The following is a 21,409-nucleotide window of genomic DNA, read 5'->3' on the forward strand; positions in this document are numbered from 1 at the left end:
AGAGATGGGAATGCAAAGTATTTTCCTACTGTTGTAGTTTCTACACTGATATTCCCTGGAGACAATTTCCACTATTTCTCTTTGTGTCTTAGTATACTGCCAGTATATGCCAGTATATGTACCTATGAGTATACCGCATGTGCTAAATTTTCACTCTAATTATTTATTCCTCCTGTAAGAGCACAGAGAACACAGCTTCACAGCTCAAAGTCTTGCCACACCTCACTCCAAATTGGATGTATCTGTCCCCCGCCCAATCAATGAAACATTAAAGGCTCATTTCAAATTTCTGAAGCGATTTGCAGTGCTAAAACTTGATTTATTTCACCGCAGTAAGAAAAAGAACAGACAATCCCTCAGGTATTGTATTCCAAACATGCAATGGCTTTGATGGGTTTAAACCACGTTTACCATTTGCTTCCACAAAGCCACTTTTTAATCACACGTGCTCCAAACCGGGATGTTGTAAAGTGTCATTTCAGCCAAAGTGCCAGCAGGGAACAGGCAGAGTTAAACACCCTGAAAACCGTTTCGGTATAGTTTGAGAGGGGAGCAGAGTATCTGAAGTGCATTAGCATTACTCAGGGATTTTAAACAACTTTGGTTAGTTGGCAAACCATGTATACAGGAATAAAGAGTGGGCTGTAACAAAACCCTCCTAACATTCAGCATCTCTGCAACTGCATTTTGAATTCTTGCCATTTATCCTCTTTTCCCTATCTGTTATTGCTGCTCTTACTTGTTACATCATGCAGATCATAAAAAGAAGACATCCTCAAGGCAGGGCTATCTCCTTGCACCTGGAAAATACCTGGCACACCTCTCAATCCACTCCATTTTCATGCAGTTTATTATGGGGCTGTTTTCTAACACATCTGGAGAAGTATTTTTTCTTTGCAGACACTGCTCACTACGTTCATCACAGAGCATCAGTTAAACCACGGCAAAACCAGTGCTTCTAACAGGTAAGAAAACATAAAGCCAAGTACTAGAGACGAGCACAGCAAATACACATTTAAACAGAGATAAGATCCACCCCCCCACCAATTTCTTCTGTACCAAGGATTAGAAATTAGCTGTTACTTTCCAGAAATGTACCCATGATGCTCAAGTTAACATGGGAATTCTCTTTTACTACTGTAAAACACCAACACTGACAAGCTGCAAAAGGGCAAAGCCATTATTCCTCATCAATGGAAATGAAATCAAACCATTTCTAACTTCAGAACCTTCCATACCAGAGCTGACATGGATAACCAGTTTGTAGAACATGGCTGTGCAAAGATGCTAGAAACTTTTCAACAGGGTTTAAATTCACTATGACTTGCAAAACACTACATAAACACACTACTGGGACTAAGGGATACACGGTTTAGTGGTGGACTTGGGAGTGCTAAGTTAACAGATGGACCTGATGATCCCAAAGGTCTTTTCCAACCTAAACGATTCTATGATTCTACTCACTTGTTTTGAAGGACAGTGCTCATTCTTCTCATCTGTCATCTTCCCACTCTTGGGGGCCCTTCTTGGTTGCTTGATGCTGGTTTTTATAGCAGGCCGGCACACATAGTTCTCCAGGTTCTTGGGAGGCTTTTTTGTTCGCTTTGCCTGAAGCCCAATCTTCAGCTTCAGGTTCCCCTCGGAAAAGTTTGTTTCTTTCACTGAAAACTGTTGCTGGGCCTCAGTGAGAGCCTCGCTCTTCCCATCCTCAGCACTGGTCCCCTCCCGGTTCTTCTTCTTACTGTCGTCTTCTTCCTTGGTGCAACTTTCCAGCTCTACTTCTCCTTTTCCCACCAACGTGCCAAGATTAACCACAGAGGGGCTCTTCCCAGAAAACCCTTCAGAATCAGAACCCAAGCCTAACATAGCAGTATTCCGAGGGTCCATCACAGGGAAATATGCCTTCAGGTAACTGCAGGGAAGATTTAGAGAGATATGTTCCACAGAAGATCTGTTCTACTACTGGCAGTCAGCATCTTTTACCCTGTAGAAGGAAAAGGCAGAATTAACCTTTCGTTTTCTAGCAGGAATTAAATGAGTATTAAAACCAATCCAAAAGCAAACAATTCTATTTCCAGTTACACAGCTGGAAACACCAACTTGCCCATAATCTACTACACAATGTATTGTAAAGCCACTTCTAAATGGCAGGTTAAAAATCAAAAGTCGGTGATTATTGTAATGTAATTTCCAATTAATCCACAGGACACTTCAAATAATGATTAAGGCTTTTAATATTGATCATCAAAGTATTTTCTTTATTTAAAACCAGAGCCCAGCTACTCCTGGTTCTGCCACTCTTAGTCTGGACGCACTGCAACAGCTGTACCTAAGGAATCATGTAGCCAATGAAACCTACGTTAAAGCATCCAGAACCCAGAACAACCCCATTTTCATCACCTAAGCCACCAGGAAAGTTGACATTAACCCAAGTTATGCACTGGTTTGCAAACATGCCACAAAAGCTGCTCGTTAGTTAAGAAATTTCCACAGTTCAGGAGGAAGGAGAGGAGAACAGAAGGAAAAACCCACAAAACAACCCCACCAAACGCGTGCACACACGGATTTGTACTTCCTGATGCACAGGAACAGAGAAATCCACACTTCTAGCAGCAGACACGCAGTTCCTTCTTATTTATCATAAGATACTGAGGGAACATTTTCACCTTAACTAAAGCAAGAGCTGATTCGAGCCAACTTACTAATGCCGGGGCTTCAAATCCCACCTACTTGTGCAGCGTGTCCTCCTTTCCCATCAAGCCCAACGCTCAGTCCATTAGGCTATAGCACGTCACCACACACACACAAGCTGCCCAGCTGTAAAATAAGTCTAAACTCATGCATGAAGTTTCATTATTCAAGTTCAAGAACACGAGAGAATCCTACAGGCCACCACGGAGCGCGCAAATCCACGTTCACACCACCGCTCCCTTCCCTAGGGCCTGGGGTCCGCAACAGGCACAACACTTCAGTTGTTGTCTCACATTATACATTGAGTCAGCTTCAAATCTGAAACCAAATTAGACTGAAAGGGCACCATCTACCCTCCTGTACTTAGCCCCAAATGTACTTAATAGCAAGACTTGAAGTCATTCCTCTTCTATACTGACCTTAGAACCTGCAAGACCAAGACAAAGTGCACACTGAGAATTAAAGAACTGCGTTAAAGCCTTGTTCTGCGGTAACAGCATCAGTAACAGCCCTAGAAACAAAGGCACAAATTGATGCCTCTCATAAACATGCAGCAGGTCACTTTATTTAGCCATTAATTCCTCTCTAAACAGGCAACAAAAATGCTAATCCTGGAGCTCAGCATCATTTTGCCTCCATCACTGTAATCTCCTCTCTGACTCCGCAATTACCCCACTCTGATTCACAGAAAACCTGACAACTGAATCATTTCCTAACCACGAGCTGATGAGATCTCACCTCTTTGAGGCTTCTTCCCCACCTGATCAAGTGCAAGCTTCCTGGTGTTGTCCTCAAGATGTAACTGTACCTTGGTTCTTCACTTGTTCCTGTTCCTCAGTGCTGTTTCACCAGTGACAACATTCCATTGCACGGGTTCTTTCCGTCATCCCTCCCCCTTTTAGTTAAGTAACACCACTGCTTTCTCTGTGCTACTCTTCACACTTTGCCTACAGGATCTTTAGCGTCCTTCTTGCAGCTCCTGCCTTAAAATCTCCATGTGCAAATGCAGCCAAATGATGACAGCCACAGTTCAGAGGCAGCTACACAAGACTGAATTTCCTGGACTAAGAACCATCTTGTACCAATCTCTACACGGCCTTACAAATGATGCTCAAGACATGCCCTAACCATCACCCCAAGAAGCAAACCAGAGCAAACTGCCAGGCAAATCCGGTAGATTCTGTAAGTCTCAAATCCCTCCTGGAATCAATCTTCCCCGTAAGATTAACTAGGAAGCATTTTAACATCCGCTTTGAAATGTGCAACCTAGAACTAAATGCTGTTCATTAATGATTTTTCTAATGCCATTTACAGGTTTCACACTTTTTATTCATTCTTATTTCCCTGGTGACACATCCAAAGCCCTTTTTGTCCATCATCTGCTAAGACTTCTGTACCAAGGGCTGACTCCCACTGCCAGCTCCTCAATCCATTTCTCCCCATCCCATTAGCAATACTAAATGAGATTCTGTTTTCCTCTGTCCAATTTACTACAGATCTTCACTCCTGTGGATAAAAACATCCAGGGATTTTCTAGTTGGAAGGTATTTTTCTTTCGTTCAGCTTCAGCTCCAAGGGATGTCAAAAAACCCAGCTGAGTGTTTGAAATCCCAAACCATTCCTACGAAGTCTTTGGCCTCCTGTAACTGCTTCTCACAGGCCTTGTCTTCTTTCTTGTAGGGCTGTAGGAAGAGGTGCGTGATGACACTCCAAGTATGCTCCAGTGGCAGGGAAACTTCGGAAGCAGATGGGATGTTTCTTCTGGTGTCTTAACCTCTGGTGTCCTACCTTAACTGAAAAGGCTGGAAGCAAAAGATTCCCTTTGGGCTTGCCTGATCATTTTGATGTTTCACTACTCATATGCAAAGCAACGTGAAACTGCCAAACACTGTATAACGAACCCCATATTTGATCAGACCAAAGGGTCATTTCGCCTTAGGCTGTTAGCCCTAGCACCAGATACGGGACACAGTAACCCACTGTTGCACTTCCAGTGTCCAAAGGGGGCTACAAGGATGCTGGAGGGACACTGTAGTGACAGGACAAGGGGTGATGGGCTCAAACTGAACCAGGGGAAGTTCAGGTTGGAGATAAGGCAGAAGCTCTTCCCTGTGAGGGTGCGGAGGCGCTGGCACAGGGTGCCCAGAGAAGCTGGGGCTGCCCCATCCCCGGCAGTGCTCACGGCCAGGTTGGACACAGGGGCTTGGAGCACCCTGCTCCAAGATTTTGCTTTCGCAGACTCTGAATCCTCCTTCCTTCTCCTTTCGCTCTCAGGTGCACTCTGCCTTGCTCGCACAGGTTCCCACTGTGGGGAAAAGTCAGCTCTCAGGCGCTTGGCTTTCCTTTTTGGAAGCTGGGAGCTGAAGCACATCCCCAGTGGCAAACGTCCTCCTCTTGCCAGCACCAAGTTACTTGAATGAAAAGTCAACAATCCACCTGACAATACCTATTTCAAACCAACTGTAACTCAGTGACCGTATGTGCTCCTTCCACTCTTCTCTTGTGCCAACAGCATTACAATTTCCATCCCCAAGCCCATCGCTTGCACCAAGGGTGTAAACTGCTTTTTGTACCCTCGAGGGCAGCTGAAACTTCTGAAAACAACCGAAGACAAGCTGCTGCTTTCTGTAAATCATGACTCGAGTTATTCTCCGGTTTATGATCACTCAACATTAAGTGCTTTCTAGATGCTGTTGACTGCACCAATCAAATGTAACTGAAGTTTTGGCTGTCAAACGGAACCAAGATTTGCCTTTACACCCAGACACAGACCTCCTCAAAGGAAGAAACCCAAAGTCTTATCGCACAGCTTAGAAAAGCTACTGAAGCTTTCAAGTGCAAATGCTGCTTAAGAACTCGAGTGCGCAGACAGATGATGATTTTAGAGCCCATCTCTACCCATATGCTCAACCAGCTGCTAGAACTTCCCCATTCACGCCGAGGCAAAAGCACCAGGGATGGGCTGGAGGTCCTCAAGGATGACCATGCGAAACCCAACCTTCGGGATCCACCGAACCCCCCTGCGTTCTTTGGCACGCATTGCTCTGCAGGTGCAATCCGTATCGGGGCATGGAAAACAAGCAAACCAAACCCCAGAACACGCAAGCGAGGGGTCTGACCATGGAAATGAAGCGTATTTAAACGTCAGCTCCCAGAGTCTCAGGGCACATCCATCCCCGCTCCGCACATCTCTCCCACCCAGCCTGGAAAGCCACGGTAAGAACCCACTACCTCAAGGCTGGCTCCTGACAACACACAACTTCCAGGAGAGCGAATGCGTGTCCTGAGGCCATCTGATGGGAACCCACATTCCGAGCCCTTTCTAGTTCTCTGCTCCGTAATTAACAGGGTGAAGGAACCACAAACCAAGGCTGAAACCCAGAAGCCAGGAAGGCAGGAGGCTATCGCACACTAAGCTAAGGACAGCAAAGCAACCCCTTGGCTCCTGAGCGAGAGGCGGGTCAGGCTAAGGTACCTCAGGCACAACCATCTCATCCCGGATTACCGGCTCATGCGACCGAAAGAGGCTAAAACCGCCCCAAAAGTGACATTTCAGCAGCACGAGGGACGGGGTCGCAGGCACAAAAGCCCCCAAGGCACCGGCCCATCACCCCCCCCCCCCAAGCGGCAGCAGCACCCCCGGCTCCGCCACCGAGGGGCCGGGCACAGACCCCAAGTTTGGGGCTGCGGAAGAGGCCCGATCCCGGGGAAACCCCCCCCGGAAACCGCGACCCCCGGGGGGGCGCCGGCGCTGCCCCGCGCCCGCCGCGGCACCGGGCCAGCTGTCAGGTGATCTCCCGCACCCCCCCCCCCCCCCCGCGCCGCGGCCCGGCGCAACGCCTGAGCGCGGCTGTCAGGCAGCGGCACCCCCGCGGGGCACGGCCCCGGCCCGCAGCCACCCGGGCCCCCCGCGGGGCCGCGATCGCGGCCGCCGGGCCCCCCCGCGCCGCTCCGGGCCCCGCGGTGCCGGGGATCCCCGCCTCCCTCCCCGGCGCGGGCCCGGCTGTCAGGGATCCCCCGCCCCCTCCCGGTGCGGGCCCGGCTGTCAGGGATCCCCCGCCCCGCCTCACGCAGCGGCCCCGCGGGGTCCCCCCCGCTCCAGCTCCGGGCGCGGGCACGGCCGAGCCCCCCCCCCCCGGCCCCGGCCCCACGCACTCCCGCTACCACCGGGGATTCCCCCCCCCCGCCGCCGCCGCCGCGGCTGCCCCGCGCCCGGGCCCCGTGCACAGCGATGCGGGGCGCGGCGGCCCCCGCGCCGCGGCTCCCCGGCCGGGCTCCCCTCCCCCCGGGCTCCGGGCCTGAGGCGGTCCCAGTCCCCGCCCGACGCCCCGCTCGCTCGCTGCGCCCCTCACCGTGTCAGCGGCAACGCGAGCGGGGCCGAGCCCGGGCTCCTCCGCGCCGCATCGCTCCCGGCCGCCCGCGCCGACGGGGCCAGGGCGGGACCCGCACGGACCGGCGGCCGCTTCGGCCCTGCTCCGAGCCGAGGCAGCGAAACCAAAATGGCGGCGGCTCCTGCTCCACCGCGAGCGAGCGCCCCGGCGCCCCGCCCGCCCCGCGCGCGGCCACGCCCCCCCACCCCCGGCGCGGCCACACCCCTCCGCCTCAGCCCCGCCCCCCGCCGGCCGCGCAGCGCTGGGCGGGGCCCGGCCCCGCTCGGCTCCCGTAGTGCGGCCCTCGCGTGAGGCGGCGGTGCGGCCTGCGGTGAGTGCCGGGCCCCGCGGAGGGCGAACGGGCCCGGTGAGGGAGGGGGGGGGGGGACACCGATCAGCGGCGGGGCCGAGGGGCGCCTCCGGTCCGCCCGCAGGAGGCCGGAGGAACAGCTCCCCGGGGGGCAGCGGGCACCAGCTCCGAGCTGTGCCCGTCTCTGCTGCCGTGTTCCTGGCGCCGGGGTCCGGCTTCCTGAAGCCGGGAGCGAGCACGGAGGGCGAGCAGCAGGGAGGTGTGGGGACGGGACGGGTGAGGGCCGCAGACGGGGCCTCCGGGGCGCTCTGCGCTGGTCCCTAAATCCCTGCAAGGCCGCAGGTGGGTTTTGCGCCGTGGAACAGCGCCGGGGGGGCCGGCTCCTTACCTCGAGGCAGGTTGGGCCTCCCAGAGACAGGCAGACCCTGCGGAAGAACCTTGCCTCTGCTGTGGTGCCAATGGCAGCGGTGCCCTAAAGAAACGGAAACCTTCCGTTGCGTTGGAGCAGAACAGCTTTGCCATCCCTTCCTTCGCTGTTACACTGATGTGAAACCAAGGGGCTGTGTTCTCATGCAGAGCAGAACTTCTCCTTCCTCTCCTGTACGAGCACGGCAAAGGAACAGGCTGAAAGAAGCCGATGGCTTCACTTATCCTTGAAACAGCAAAAGTGGGGTTTGTTTTCCAGCTGTGGAGTGCGCGGTGCCGGTTGGAGGAAGGGAGGTAACGCGTCTGCAAGAGGAGAAACGCTCTTCATGTGGCGGGGTTTTCTCATCCTGTGCGGTTCAAGCATCCTGGGCTCACTGCAGTTAAGCACCAATCCCACTACGAGCCAATCCTCCTAAGGGATTACAAGGTAATGAATGCATTGGGGTAACTTCCTGCAACCAGGAATTCTTAAAGCATCTTTCTTAGGTGTTGCCATTATCTTCTCCAGGAGTGGGATGAAGGAGGCCTTGAACGCCTGCAGGGATGACAGATTTAACCATTTACTGACCTTTGTGCCTTTCTTTTTTTGCATCACAATTGCCCAAGTGGCTTGGATTGGGGTTTGGTTTGGAATCGGGAGGTGTTTCTGTACCTGAATACAAAGCATCTTCAGCCTCTGCATTAGTCCAGTGTCTTCAGAATAATCCCTGTGTAGCTGCTGCTTTTCCATCTGTTGAACAGCTGCACTCAAACTAATGCGCTTCCCCAGGAAAAGAATTTAGCCTGTACTAAATGAATGAAGTATCTTGACCTCTAAAGTGAGGTTTGGTGTTTTATTCTGAGGTTTTTAATGTAAAAAAGGCAAGACAAGAAAGGAACAGGTTTTTATTAGGCAAATGGTGCTGGTTACCAGTAGCCACTGCATTGCTGCAGGTTCTGACAGCTTGTCCGTATGATTTGTGTGCCAAGACTTGAAGCGCTCTGGGCAGGAATGATTCTCTCCCAACGTAAGATCCATGAACCATAAGAAATCCCCCTTAAAAATCCCCTTTTTCTCTGCAGAAAAGATGCTGAGGAGTTTGAAAGGCCTTCTCTCCCATCCCCTAAAGGTAAGCCCTGCAATGGTGCGCTGCTGCTGCCAGGGTTCCAGCTGTCCTGTGACCTGGAATGACCATTTACACCTGTCAGAAGTGAGGTGCTGCTCCCCTCTGGCATCTGAAGTCTTGGTGCCTCCCACGAGTGGAAACTCCCACCGTAGGCAAAGGGAAGGGAGACAGCTTGGGTGTGTTAGTCCTTCTGCACTTCCCTCTGTTGGCTGGAGAGAGGACATGGAGCAAGGCAGGAGCGCTGGCTTACGGCGCTTGTTAGGAGGTTAAAGTTTGGCATTCTGCAACGTCCAGGATGCTGGAATTCCACATCTGAGCTGCGAGGGTAGCTCAGAAAACAGAGCATCGACGTGCTCTGCACTGCTGGGAAGTACAAAGGGAGAAGCCCTTTCCACAGAACAGATCCCCCAGCCTTGCACAGAGGCTGTTGCTGGTGGGAAGATAATTTTGCATTAGGTGGGTGTAAGTAAGATCAGCTCTGCCACAGCAATGCAGCAGCACTGTGTTAGCAGAAAAGCTCCCTTATACTATAAACAGCACAATGAGTTTAATGGTGCAGGTCTGGAATGACTTCACAGTGGGAGAGGATCTCAGTTGGTTTGTTCGCTGTTGTCTTTTCAGTGCTTTTTCACTAGCACACCCTGACATGCAGCCATTAAAGAGGATGCTGTATAACTGCTTCTTTCCAGAGATGAGACTCTGGCTGCACGGTACTGATGATGGCAGCTTGTTGAAATAAACAGCCTTTTCTAGGGACTAAGATATGTGGAAACATGTAGGAACAGCTCCACCTTATGGCACATGACTTTGGGATTAATCTCCATGTACCACGTGATGGTTTGCTGCCATTTCAGGGATCCGAGTTACACTGCTCTGTCCTTTGGCAGATGCAAACTTACTATAAACCCCACTCTACACTACTAGGAGAACAGCATTAAAAGGTGTTGTGAAAACCTGAGAACCTTCTCGACACGTTAGGATTTACCACACAGCTCTACATTGAGCCAGAAAGGTGTATGGATGTGTCGCTGGCATTCTGCACGAAGCCAAGGGGACCAGTGATGAGCCACTGCCTTTTGTTCGGGAGGAGGGATCAAGTGGCACGTTGCTGCTATAAAGCAGGAGTAGATAATGCATTAGCAGAGTGAGTAACCAGCTTACTATGAGTAGCATTGTATTCACTGCTGTAGGAGCTTGTGTTGGTTTTGTAGCACTTCAGAGAGTTAGGAAAGGATTTCATGTCCTCAGGTGCTTAGAAGCTGCTTCTACAGCCCAGCACAAGCTACATGCCACAAAGGGAACGTTCCGAAGCACTCAAGGCTACACAGTGATTCTGAGGAAGACTGATCACGCTATCAAAGAAGTGATGCTCTAAACCAGGATCCTCCCAGGAGAAGGACATAGGAAGATGGGATATGTTCTGTTGATAGAAAAACAGGAGTTCTGTGTACTTGGCTGCAAGAACAGGGGGCTGGACTTCAAGACAAAGTCCTTCTCTAGGCACACAGAAACTGAACACAGAGCAAGAAGTGAATCCTTGCTTGATTTTCATCCGCTGCTCCAGAGGTCGGGATTTGCATGGGACTCCTGAGAAAGGATGCTCCCCAGAGCAGTGAGCTTGCCTTGAAGAGAGCAAAGCTCACAGCCTCAAGATGTTCACTTGAGAAGGAGGGAATGTGGGATGTTCAAAGGAAATGAGAGGGACCATGGTGCCAGGTTCAGAATAGCTTGGGGCTGACCTTTTCTAGGTGAACAGGAGGCAAGAGCTGCATGCTCTAGTTATCCATGTATTACGTTATCATCCTGGTGCCTTGCTCTAGCCTGTAAAGGAAGACACTTCTGTGGATCTGAACTGAACACAGCCAAGGAGGAGCATCCTAAACTGATGGTTTGGATTTGAGGAAAAGACCACTGTGGAACAAGAGAAATACGTGGTGACAAAACTGAATGCTTAGCGATGTTCTGTATTTACCCTGCAGTTAGCTAGGTATCTAGTGCAGAGTCCAAACCAGTTGAATTCCCTCCCTAAAAGGAGAGGGAGTGTGGAAACGCTGGTGCAGGAGCCCATTGTGTGTTTGGGATGTGGGGTAATCCAACATCACACTTTCTTCTTGTGGCTTTCCAATGACCCCCTGAGGAAAAGCGGGATGACAGCAGAATTGCATCATGCCACGGAGAACTGAACCAGCTGCTCCTGTCTCTAAACTTTACTTTATGGCTCCTCTCATCTCTGCAGACAGACAAAATAGGAAACTACTTGCTCTGCTTACAGCTGGAGCCTGCAACTGTTCCAGTCAGTAATGGGAAGGGTGACTTTCAGTTTTGCTTTGGTCCCAGCCTCTGCCTGGAGGATTCACTGCTTCAGTCCCTGACAAATGCTTCTATTTTCTTTCACCACAACATCATCAAACGCTTGTCCTTCTCCTCCTCACTTTCTTGCCTGGTTTGGCCCAAGTTTACAGGCACCCTTCAGCAGTCTCTCTATGGAAAAAAGAACTAATCGGCTTAGCTGTCCCTTTCTCAGCCATGGCTGTGTTATAATGAAAGAGTCTGTATGCAGAGACACAGGAAAACCAGTGTAGGGAATGTCATTACAGATACCAAATAGTGGGTAGGACTGCACTAATCTCAACCACTAACATGCTTCTGGGTTACCAGACAGCTGGAATTTTCAAGATGCTAGCTACTGTTCATCAGGATAGGCAGAAACATTGGGAGAACATCCCAGCAATAAGATCTTAATGGTTGTACTTGTGCTCTTAAGCAATCTTGAAGGGGATAGAGAACTCTTCCAGGAACAGGGCTTGGCTCTCTAGGTAACTTATATGGTAGCCAACTGAACAGGCAGCCTCTCAATGTGACGTGGCTCTAGAGCATGCGCTTTTTCACGATGAATTTACATCCTAATGATGAGGTTTTATTGTCATTGCAGAGAACTGTCACGTATTGCATGCCACCCTCATAGCCATCCTCATGTGCATGCAGTGAGTGTACAAACCAAACCACCACCGGGCTTCCTTTGCCTGCTGAGAAGTTTGTTGTCTGTTTGCCTTTTCCTTCCCCCAGCTGGACCACGGCTGTGCCCTCCATGTGGCAGCCAAGGATTGCTTAAGTGCTGCTGTCAGCCAGGATGTCCAAACCCCAGCACCGACACCAAGAGCAATTTTCTACACCAGTGAGAACAACCCGGTGAGTAACTGCCACAGCCATCACTGCCAGACAGCAAGTGCCTGGGACATGCTGCAGCCAGGGGTGCTCACCGGGCTTGTGTGCTTCTAGTGAAGATAAGGGACTGCATGGGTTTAATACCGGGCATCTGGAGCATCCTTGGCCCGAAGCAAACAGGCCCTGGCTGCGCACTGCACCTGCCTGGCTTTAAACACCACAGGGCTGGTCCTCTGCCTGAAGGCTCCTGGGAACAAGTATTGATTCCTTCTCTACAGTTGCACAGAGGAGATAGGCTGTGTATTGTAGAAGCTCAGATGTGGCTTAGCTTGTCATCAGGCACCATGAATTTCAACTCCAGGGTTATTCTTCCCTGGCTAACCTCCCCAGATTGGCTATGAAGGGGGGTAAAAAGCACACCCCAGATGACCTCAGCACAGCTCTCCAGCATCATAATTCCAGCCTCACACTCTCTGTCTCAAGCACAAAATGAAGTGGAATAAATGAATGGAATAAGCCTTTGAGGTGCTTTGCTGCTGCCTCTGTAATTGGAGTCTTTCAATACTGATTCCTCTGGGGTCTCTATGGAAACAGCAGCATGCAGATGATCTCACTCACGTGACGCGAGTGTCTCTATAGATTGCACAGAAGAGTCCAGATGGCAAGGATTGTCCCCACTGTCCTGTGCCTACCATTTAGGTTGCCAGGCAACTGGCTTTGGCATTCTGGTTTCGTGGGCCTGATGTTTGGCGACAGCCACCATTGCTTATTCATTTCTCAGGTCAGTGTTCCTTGGACTTGCTGTGTCACACATCACGTACTGCAGCAGAGGGGCTCTGCTGCTCCCTGCAGCAGCACCCGTGCTTGTGTGTAAAGCCCCACTAAAAATGGGTCAAGATGACCAAATAAAAACTAAGACTTAGCTTTTATACACCTTCCCATTAGCAAAAGTGCCTAAACGTGAGGATAAAGGTACTGACCCGCTTCACAGAGGTAGGAGATGAAGAGTGAAGGAATTTGCCAAGGTTATGCAGCAAGTCAGTGATGAAGCAGAAGGAAAATGGTCTCTGGAGTACTGCTCTTCTGCTCAAGTCCGTGGGTAACACTGCCATGCAGAAGCACAAGAGCGGTTAGTCTGTGTCCAGCACGTGCAGGAAAGCTCCAGGGAAGCCAGCCCAGAGTTTGATATATGGAAGAGGACTGGAGTCTCCAGTAATAGGCCTCCTCTTCAGCCTGCATCCAAATAACATCTCACAGCAGAGGAGCTATTGCCCAGCAGGTTTTTAACGTTTTCTTCCTGTTGCTAAGATTTACTGACCCGTAAACACCGCATTGGCCACTTAAGCACCTTAGAGAGCAGCTGGTGAAGTTACCAAATGGTTTCTTACTATAAATAGTCTGGCAAAGCTGTGGGTACCTCGACTCCTGCAGCTGCACCAAGGTGAACGTAGACTCCAGGACACACTGACCTGTCCTAGGAGTACCTGTCCTCAGTAAGGCATGGAATGGAGGTGTCATTAGCATGGGCTCTTCAGAGTGGAGGGGGCAGATGATAAGAGAACAGGCGTGCTGCACGCTGAAAATCTCATGTGAGGAAAGGAATGTAGCAAGAATCCTGGGCTTGAGAACTGAGGGGTCATGGGGCAGAGGTGAGTGAGCAAGCCCAGAGCAGAACCGTCTCCTCTGTTCTGGCCTCAGTACATTAAGCCCTGGGTCCACAGCAAAGCTAATAGGGAATACAAGGAAAGTGGCTCAGCCCCCAGACCTGGTAAAGCAGGCAGAAATAACGACTGCTGCTTTTCCTTTCTGAATCGGAAATAAAACTCTTCCTGGATCATTATCATGCAAAATAGAGAAAAGAAGGACGTTGTTAGAGTCTGGTTCCATCTCAGCCAAAATGGAACCTGGGAAACCAAGGGTTCATACATAAGCTCAAGGAAGCCCATTATTGTTAATTGCCAGGTAGGATCCTTTCTGTAGACTCTTCCTAAGCATCTGCCATTAGTGTCCTGGCGCTGCAGTTCCTGTTTGCTCTAATACAGTGGTAGTTCTGGCTCTACGCAGACACTTGCCTTGAGTGTCCCCTCCCTGTTTGGTTCTCCTGGACCCAGAAAAGAGACCTCGGGCTCTCCCAAATGTTACAGTTCCCACTTTACCTTCCCAGGCCAACCACGGAGAGCAGCACGAGGGGCGTCACTACAGCATCCCACTGGAGGAGGTCAGAGCTGTGTTCCCACATGGACTGCCCTATCGCTTCCAGCAGCAGGTACTTGTCTTGGAGCAGGTTTGTGGGGAGTGGACTGGGAGGTGGGAAGAACCAGATCCATCGGGTAGTCGGGATGTTTCCTGTTGGGATAAGAGAGAGTGATGTGCTGCAAGAACACAATTATTCCTGGTCCTTACTGTCATTTTCAGACAGCAGTGGGCGTTCAGGCCCTGCACAGTCCCAGAGATGGGGTCATGCCAGGAAGAGCTGCAGGGAGCCAGCACCTGGCTTCTTGTTCACGTTCTCTCCCTTTTCTCAGATTAAGACCTTCAACGAAGCCTTCCTGATGGTGAGGAAACCAGCTCTGGAGCTCTTCAGCTACCTGAAGAGCTCCAACTTTGCACACCCAGCTGTCAGATACGTGATCTGTATCTTTTACCGCTTACTTGAGAGTAGAATGCAAGTTAAATACGAGCAGGTGAGTTTACCCACATCACCAGCTCTGATGTACCGGGGTGGTATATATAGAAAGAAGGAACTCCTGAGGCCAAGTTGTCCTGCTGAACAGAAGCAGGATGGAATGCTATCCTTGCTTTAATGACCCTTGAACTTCCTTATACCTGATCCAGTCAGGGATACACTGAAGTGGTTTCTCAGAGCCTTTCCTTGACAGTCCATTTTGGAGATGGTGAGAAGGGAACAGGGAAAACCATGACCCTGTGCCACGTCATTCACTACTGCGCAAGGCAAGGCTGGCTGGTGCTGCACATCCCCGATGGTAAGAACACCGATGCTGTTGTGTTACTACATCAACTACACACGGGATGTGGGAGATGCTGCTGCAAGAGGAGGGTGGAGAAGGCTTCTAAAGCACAAACCTCACCAAATAAAGTAGAACAGAATGACAGTTACTTTCACGTGCTCTCACATGCTTATCATCAGCCTTTGTGCACTGGTAGTGAGTATGACAAGACGGCATACTGTGTGTGGGTCTGTGTAACCTCTTCTGCTCTCAAGGGAGAGTCTTCTCCATTAACAATGGTTGGATTTTCTCACCCGTGTAGCAGAGTAAGAGCTACAAACACCCCTAACTCATAGCATTCTTTTGACTAAAAGAAAAGCAACCGTTTTACTTTGCTTTCAGCCCATCTCTGGGTGAAGAACTGCAGGGAGCTGCTGCAGTCTTCCTACAAGAAAGAACGTCTTGATCAGCCTCTGCAAGCATCCTCCTGGCTCAAGAACTTCAAAACCTCCAATGAGCGCTTCCTAAAAGAGGTCTGTAGAGCCTGTCGGGTTGTCTTGGTTGGTAGCTAAGAACTTGCCACTGGACTGTCTCTTGCCACCCAGCCTTGCCAAAGCTGCCGTTGCACTACAGAGTTCCCAATGTAACTGTAGCTCTTTTACTGCAGATAAAAACCCAGAGAAGATACGTGTGGGACAAAAGAGAAAGCACAGAGCAGGGCAGGCCGCTGGGTGAAGTGGTGGAGCAGGTAGGGATAACAACTGCTTCTGGCTTTGTCTCACCTGCTTTGGAAGATCCCATCATTGTGCATGTGATGAACACACTGCGTATGCCTTGAACACTGCCGGGGTGGAGCAGTCACCACTTCTTTGATGCTCAGGCCCTTAGACCAGACTGCTCCTTTGAAAGGAATGAGCAGACTGACTCCTGTTTCATCTTCCTTCCCCCTTAGAGAGCGCCCAGAGCCACCAGAGCTCTGTGTTACCACGAAACCCAACCTGAGTTTTGTGCCTTCTCCTACTGGCAGGGTTTAGCTCGTGTGAGAAGTGCCAGCGATGCTGTCGGGGTTGTGCTGAAGGAGCTGAAGCAGCAAAGTCACTTGGGCTCCTTCAGGCTGCTCGTGGCAGTGGACGGCGTCAACGCGCTCTGGGGACGGACGACGTTAAAGAAGGAAGACAAAAGCCCCGTAAGAAGTGCTCTGTTCTGGTGCTGTTCCTGCATTCCTACTGCAGGGCGGTTGGCCAGGTATTCCCTGGTCCATTTGGCTTTGCTGGCATGGAGGGACCTGCACAATCTGGTGCCTGAGAGTTCTTACTGCAGACAGCTCCTCACTAAGACAAGTGCAGAAACATCCTGTTACAGCAGGGGAGGGCTGGCCACCTCCCTGGGTACCATCACCAAGGCCGAGTGCTAAGTTGAAAGCAGGTCAGAAAGTGCTCCTAAAGGCTGCAGCTGATCCTTCCAGTGTGATGTGAAGCAGGGGAGGGGAACTGAGGTCTCAAACTCCTGTCAAAAGCAAGTGACCCAGACACTCCTCCCTCACCAGGTCTCTCCAGAGGAGCTGACGCTCGTGTACAACCTGAGGAAGATGATGAGGAACGACTGGGTGAGTTCCAGTCTCTACCTTTGGGGGTGTTCTCCTTAGCAAGTAAAGGTACATGCCCAGAACATGGGACTGTGCTAATCCCAGCCTGGTTTGGGTTGGAAGGGACCTTAAAGCTCCTCCAGCTCCAACCCCTTCCACTGGAGCAGGGTGCTCCAAGCCCCTGTGTCCAACCTGGCCTTGAGCAGTGCCAGGGATGGGGCAGCCACAGCTTCTCTGGGCCCCCTGTGCCAGTGCCTCAGCACCCTCACAGGGAACAGCTTGTGCCTAAGAGCTCATCTCAGTCTCCCCTCGGGCAGGTTCAAGCCATTCCCCTTGCCCTGTCCCTGCATCCCTTACCCAAAGCTCCAGGTTCCCTGTAGCCCCTTTAAGTCAGGAACCGCAGAGCTCTCTCACAAACACCCTGCTTGCAGCTCAGAGGGTTTCTAATCTGCCTTTCAGACCGGAGGTGCCATCGTGACCACCCTCAGCCAGACCGGCTCCCTCTTCAGACCCAGCTCGGCCTATCTGCCCCAGGAGCTGCTGGGGAAGGTGAGTCCCGGCCCCTCCTGGTCCTCGAACCGACTCCGCTGGAGCGGGGCTGGGCCGGGTTCCCCCTCCGAGGGTCCCGCTCCAAGCCCCATTTTTACCTCCCAGGAGGGCTTCGACGCTCTGGACCCCTTCGTGCCCATCCCTGTCCCCAACTACAGCCCCAGGGAGTTCGAGAGCTGCTACCGGTACTACCTGGACCGCAAGTGGCTGCAGCACGAGAACGGTGAGCGCCGCACACCGGAAGGGGGGGGGGGGTGCGGCTGGAGCCGCGCTCACCGCGCACCCCGTGTCTTGCAGCGCGCACGGAGGACGGGAAGGAGGAGCTGCGGTTCCTGAGCGGCTCCAACCCGCGGCAGCTCGAGCGCCTGGCGGGGCCGCTCTGACGCAATAAAAGCGGCGACGGCGGCGGAGCGGGGCCCGCGACCTCCGGTGTCCGCGTCCGTTTGTGCGGGGGGGGGGGGGGGGGGGGCGGTGCTTACGGGCTTCCCGTTCCCTGCCGCGGGAGGGGGGTGCGGGACGCGCATGCGCCGCGGGGCACGATGCCGGGCGAGGCGGTGACGCTGCAGCTGGGGCCGTACGCGGGCAGCGCGGGAGCGCACTGGTGGGGGCTGCAGGTGCGGGACCGGCACCGGGGGGGGAACCGGGACCGGCACCGGGGGGGGGGACGGACGGGACCGGGCGCGGCTCTGACCCCTGACCCCCGCAGGCCGCCGCGCTGCGCCGCCCCGCAGAGGCCACCGAGCTCCGCTCCTCCGCGCTGCTGCGCCCCGCGCAGGCGCCGGGCGGGCGGGAGGGCCACGCCCCGCGGCTCGTGGCGCTGGAGCTGAAAGGTACCGGGGGGCGGGGCCGCGGGGAGGGGCGGGGCCGCGGGGAGGGGCGGGGCCGCGGGGAGGGGCGGGGCCGCGGGGAGGGGCGGGGCCGTGACCGCGCTCTCCCGCAGGCGGCGCGGGCGCGCTCGGGACCGGAGGCGCGGGCGCGGAGGCTCCGGTGACCTGGTGAGTGCGGGGGGGGGGGGGGGGCTCGGAGGCTCCGGGGGGGGCGGGGGGGCGGGGCTCGGAGGCTCCGGTGGGGGCGGGGCTCGAAGGCTCCGGTGGGGGCGGGGGGGGGCGGGGCCGCCGCAGCAGCCCCGGTTTGTGTTGCAGGAACGGGGCCGTCGCCGCTTACCTGGAGCGCGGCCCGGGCGGGGCCTCCGCGGCGCGGGACAGCGGGAGCCGCGCGGGCAGCGGCGCGGCTCGAGGTGCGTGCTCGGTCCCGGGGGGGCTCCGAGCCCGTGTCCAGCCTGGCCTTGGGCACCGCCGGGGATGCGGCGCTGGTGCCGTGCCCGGGGGGGCTTGGGCCTGGTGCTGGTCCCCGTGCAGTGGGCGAGAGGGAGGACGATGGGATGAGAGCGCCTGGCTATGGACGCAGGGGTGGAACGGGTGAAGGAGCTGAAGGGAGAGGACAACAAAACCGGGTTCTCCTCATCCGAGCGGCTGCTGAGAGCGGAGCGGAGCTTCCCTCTTCCCATCTCGTTCCAGGTCCAGCTCCTGCCCCTTCCCCACTCGCTGCTGCCCAGGATGTGCCCTCGGGCAGGAATGTGCAGCTCTGGTCCCATCACCGCAATGTGCAGCTGCATCCCAAGAGCCTCTACGTCATCCGGCAGTACATGCACGATGGGTACGGCCCGGAGGGCTGGAACGGCCTGTCCGGGATGGGGGCTTTGTTCTGCCTGCAAGGAGGAATGGAATCCGCTTCCTTCTTATCCTTCCTTTATTCCGTAGGGACTGCGGGTGTCTGGAAGCCTTTGCCCAAGGTGAAGGGCTCCTGCAGGACCCTGCCTGCATGGAGGAGGTGGAGGATCGCTTGCACTACTTCACTGAGGAGTGCGATTCCCTCCAGGTCTGCGAGCTCGGCCCCAGCTGCCCTCTGCTTTCAGGACCCTTCCCGTTAGTGGTCCCAGGGCTCTCAAGCGCTGCCCTTGTTCTGCGCAGGGCTTTCAGGTTCTCTGTGACCTCCACAACGGCTTCTCGGGAGTGGGTGCCAAGGTGACGGAGCTGCTCTGTGACGAGTACCCAGGGAAGGGAATCCTGAGCTGGGGCTTGACGCCAGCCCTGAGCAGCGTGGCAGTGAGTAGGCAACGGGAGAACCCCGCGGATGGGACGGGTCCTCGGGTGCAGGCTGTAACGGTTGGGTTCTCCCCATCCAGGACTGCCAGAGGAGCGCTTACAGGCTGATGAACACAGCCCTGGGAGTCGTCCATCTCTCCGCTCACAGCTCCCTCTTCTGCCCCCTGTCCCTCAGCGGGAGCCTGGGGCTCAAGCCACAGCCGCCCGTGACATTCCCTTACCTCAGCTACGACGTACGTGTGCTGCTGCCTGCTCTGGCCCTGAGCCTTCACCCCCCCCGGCTCATTTCCACCCTGTAGCAAACAGGACCCCGTTCGTTGCCTTTGCGCTGCTTCAGCGGCAGCAGGGACAAAGCGCTCGTGCGTGCTGGTCCTCCCGGGTGCACGCTGGCGCTGCAGCCTTGGCTCGGCAGCCGAAGCTGCTGACAAGAGGATGGGCACCGAAGAGCTGTTAAACCAGCGGCTCGACAGGAACCAATGGACCCTGCTCTCACGTCTCCCTTTGTGTCCCTCCGCAGGCCTCCCTCAGCTACCACAGCAGCGCCATCCTGGCAGCAGCCCTCGATACCCTCACTGTTCCCTACCGGCTCAGCTCCTCGCAGGGCTCCATCCTGCACCTCGCTGAAACGCTCAACTTCTCCGGGCGAAAGGTGAGGGTTAAGGGACAGCGGCCCCCATCCGAGCCCATCAGCTCCTCCTGAACAGGAGCTGTTCTGCTCCACATCCATCCCCGACGCAGGGCAGGCTGCGGGGAGCGCGATCCAGGCCGTCACTTCTCCCCCCTCCCTTGCAGGTTGCGGCTGCTTGGGCCTCTGTTCCCTTCCCTGCCCTCCACGGCTCCTCCCTCCCTGATGCTTTGTGCACCCACCAGGACGTGCCCTGGAAGCTCCTGGCTTCGTGCAGGGAGCGGAAGGGCAGCTCCTGCTTCGCTCAGTCCGTTGTGCTCCGAGGGCTTGGCAAGGACAGGCCCGGCAGGTGAGGAGCATCCGCGCTGCACTTCACCCCCGAGCTCCAGTGCTGGCCCCAGCACCCAGCCCTTACAAGCGGCGCTCACCCTGCTTCCAGCAGCATCTGCTCCAGGCAGTCGGCTGCGGCTCCCTGCGCAGCAAAGCAGCAGCTCCGTCCCCCCCGGGGTTCAGGCGAGTGCCGTGGCTTGGGTTTGAGCTGGTTTTCTTTGCAGCAGCTCTGCAGGAGGGCAGCCCCGCTCCCCCCTCCATGCCTGCGAGAGCACTGAGCACGTCCTGCAGCATTACTTACACAGCGCGTGCCCCGGGGCGTTCAGGTGGGTACCGTGGCGTTAGGTTTGGGGTTAGACCGGGGAGCACTCAACTGGGAACTGCAGGGAGAGGTTGGGGTAACTCCATTCCCCTTCGTCCTTACAGCACATCCCACGTGCTTGAGCAGCCCTGTTACACCCCAGCTCCGTACCCCCAGTTCTTCTCTCCTCGTCTGAGCAGAGAAGGCTTCCTCCTGGACCAGGCTCCCCGTTCCTCCCCAGCAGGTAATGAGCACCCCTTCAACTTGCTTTGCAGCAGCAAGAGCTGATGTGGGGCTGACAGGGGACAGAAAACGACTCAGAAAGCTCCCCTTTTGGGTGGTTGTAGGGGCACAACTCTGCTGCGTAACAGCAAAGCAACTGCAGGGCAGAGGAACGGTGGGGTGGCTCTATTGACACAAAGCTGTTTGTCCCGGCAGCTGTGGAGAGCATCCCTGTGCTGGCAGCCCTCCGCTCTGCCCCCGTGCTCCACACGCTCCTCTATGGCTTGTACAAGGACCTGCAGAAGCTGAACACGCGGCGCTGCGCCAGTTTCTTCTCTGCTGGCGTGGAGCAGGAGGACTTCCAGGAGGCCTTGCACAAGCTAAGGACTCTCTCCCAGTGCTACGAAGCCGAGCTGGAAGCGGAGGAATCTGAAGGTGAAGCGGATTCAGACTGACGGAGCTTTATTACGGGAGAGCGGAAGGAAGAATCGCTTTCAGAATAAAGGGAATGGCTTTCGGGATGGCCCCGCTGCTGCTTGCTTCTCCTTTCAGCTAAACCCTGTCCGAGGCCGGCTGAAGGCCTGCAGCTCCCTGCACTCGGGCTGGAAAGGGGGGGGTTTGTACGGCTGGGGGCTTTCTTCGCCTCTGCTCTGTCAGAATCAGACCACACAATAAA

General features: G+C 54.4%; 3 protein-coding genes and 1 long non-coding RNA gene across 7 annotated transcripts in view; 2 read left to right on the plus strand and 2 right to left on the minus strand.

Moving 5' to 3' along the window:
- Positions 1-7,198, minus strand: part of ASH1L (ASH1 like histone lysine methyltransferase) — a 38,838-nt gene extending 31,640 nt beyond the window's left edge. For both annotated transcript variants that reach the window (XM_065659902.1, XM_065659901.1), the window contains exons 1-2: positions 7,044-7,198; positions 1,465-1,984 (exon numbers count right to left, since the gene is read on the minus strand). In XM_065659902.1, the coding sequence (XP_065515974.1) occupies positions 1,465-1,887 (423 nt within the window). In that variant the 5' untranslated portion in view covers positions 1,888-1,984; positions 7,044-7,198. The remainder of the gene's footprint in view (positions 1-1,464; positions 1,985-7,043) is intronic.
- Positions 7,199-7,306: 108 nt separating this feature from the next.
- Positions 7,307-17,573, plus strand: DAP3 (death associated protein 3). 2 transcript variants are annotated; one of them, XM_065659934.1, is made up of 14 exons: positions 7,307-7,392; positions 8,057-8,224; positions 8,860-8,906; positions 11,970-12,092; positions 14,233-14,334; positions 14,594-14,702; positions 14,960-15,052; positions 15,419-15,549; positions 15,684-15,764; positions 16,044-16,202; positions 16,563-16,622; positions 17,061-17,150; positions 17,256-17,373; positions 17,448-17,573. In XM_065659934.1, exons 3-14 carry the CDS (start codon positions 8,865-8,867, stop codon positions 17,531-17,533), a joined length of 1,194 nt encoding a protein of 397 aa, XP_065516006.1. In that variant the 5' UTR covers positions 7,307-7,392; positions 8,057-8,224; positions 8,860-8,864; the 3' UTR covers positions 17,534-17,573. The 2 variants fall into 2 exon arrangements, with proteins under 2 accessions (XP_065516006.1, XP_065516007.1); XM_065659935.1 differs by lacking the exon at positions 7,307-7,392 and adding an exon at positions 7,952-7,971.
- On the minus strand, positions 8,669-16,614 carry LOC136003925 (uncharacterized). Its single transcript, XR_010608203.1, has 2 exons — positions 15,799-16,614; positions 8,669-14,414 (listed from the first exon to the last, which is right to left on the minus strand). It is a non-coding gene; the product is annotated as an uncharacterized LOC136003925 (long non-coding RNA).
- Positions 17,574-17,668: 95 nt separating the features above from the next.
- On the plus strand, positions 17,669-21,256 carry MSTO1 (misato mitochondrial distribution and morphology regulator 1). 2 transcript variants are annotated; one of them, XM_065659921.1, is made up of 13 exons: positions 17,669-17,764; positions 17,857-17,980; positions 18,091-18,145; positions 18,293-18,387; positions 18,668-18,806; positions 18,911-19,028; positions 19,121-19,255; positions 19,336-19,488; positions 19,773-19,904; positions 20,048-20,229; positions 20,435-20,536; positions 20,637-20,755; positions 20,950-21,256. In XM_065659921.1, the coding sequence occupies exons 1-13, from the start codon at positions 17,690-17,692 to the stop codon at positions 21,186-21,188; spliced, it is 1,668 nt and encodes a 555-aa protein (XP_065515993.1). In that variant the 5' UTR covers positions 17,669-17,689; the 3' UTR covers positions 21,189-21,256. The 2 variants fall into 2 exon arrangements, with proteins under 2 accessions (XP_065515993.1, XP_065515994.1); XM_065659922.1 differs by having other exon boundaries at positions 20,438-20,536.
- Positions 21,257-21,409: the final 153 nt, after the last annotated feature.

Source organism: Lathamus discolor, chromosome 24 (genome assembly GCF_037157495.1).
Source record: "Lathamus discolor isolate bLatDis1 chromosome 24, bLatDis1.hap1, whole genome shotgun sequence".
NCBI classification, from domain to species: Eukaryota; Metazoa; Chordata; class Aves; order Psittaciformes; family Psittacidae; genus Lathamus; species Lathamus discolor.

Excerpts from the sequence above, each read along its gene's own strand:
- DAP3 (XM_065659934.1), top strand. The coding sequence starts at position 8,865 with ATGCTGAGGAGTTTGAAAGGCCTTCTCTCCCATCCCCTAAAG. Across the intron at positions 14,335-14,593 it reads CCTATCGCTTCCAGCAGCAG|ATTAAGACCTTCAACGAAGC; the intron begins GTACTTGTCTTG and ends CCCTTTTCTCAG. Across the intron at positions 17,151-17,255 it reads CCCAGGAGCTGCTGGGGAAG|GAGGGCTTCGACGCTCTGGA; the intron begins GTGAGTCCCGGC and ends TTTACCTCCCAG.
- MSTO1 (XM_065659921.1), top strand. The coding sequence starts at position 17,690 with ATGCCGGGCGAGGCGGTGACGCTGCAGCTGGGGCCGTACGCGGGCAGC. Across the intron at positions 19,905-20,047 it reads TCAACTTCTCCGGGCGAAAG|GTTGCGGCTGCTTGGGCCTC; the intron begins GTGAGGGTTAAG and ends CCTCCCTTGCAG. Across the intron at positions 20,756-20,949 it reads TCCCCGTTCCTCCCCAGCAG|CTGTGGAGAGCATCCCTGTG; the intron begins GTAATGAGCACC and ends TTGTCCCGGCAG.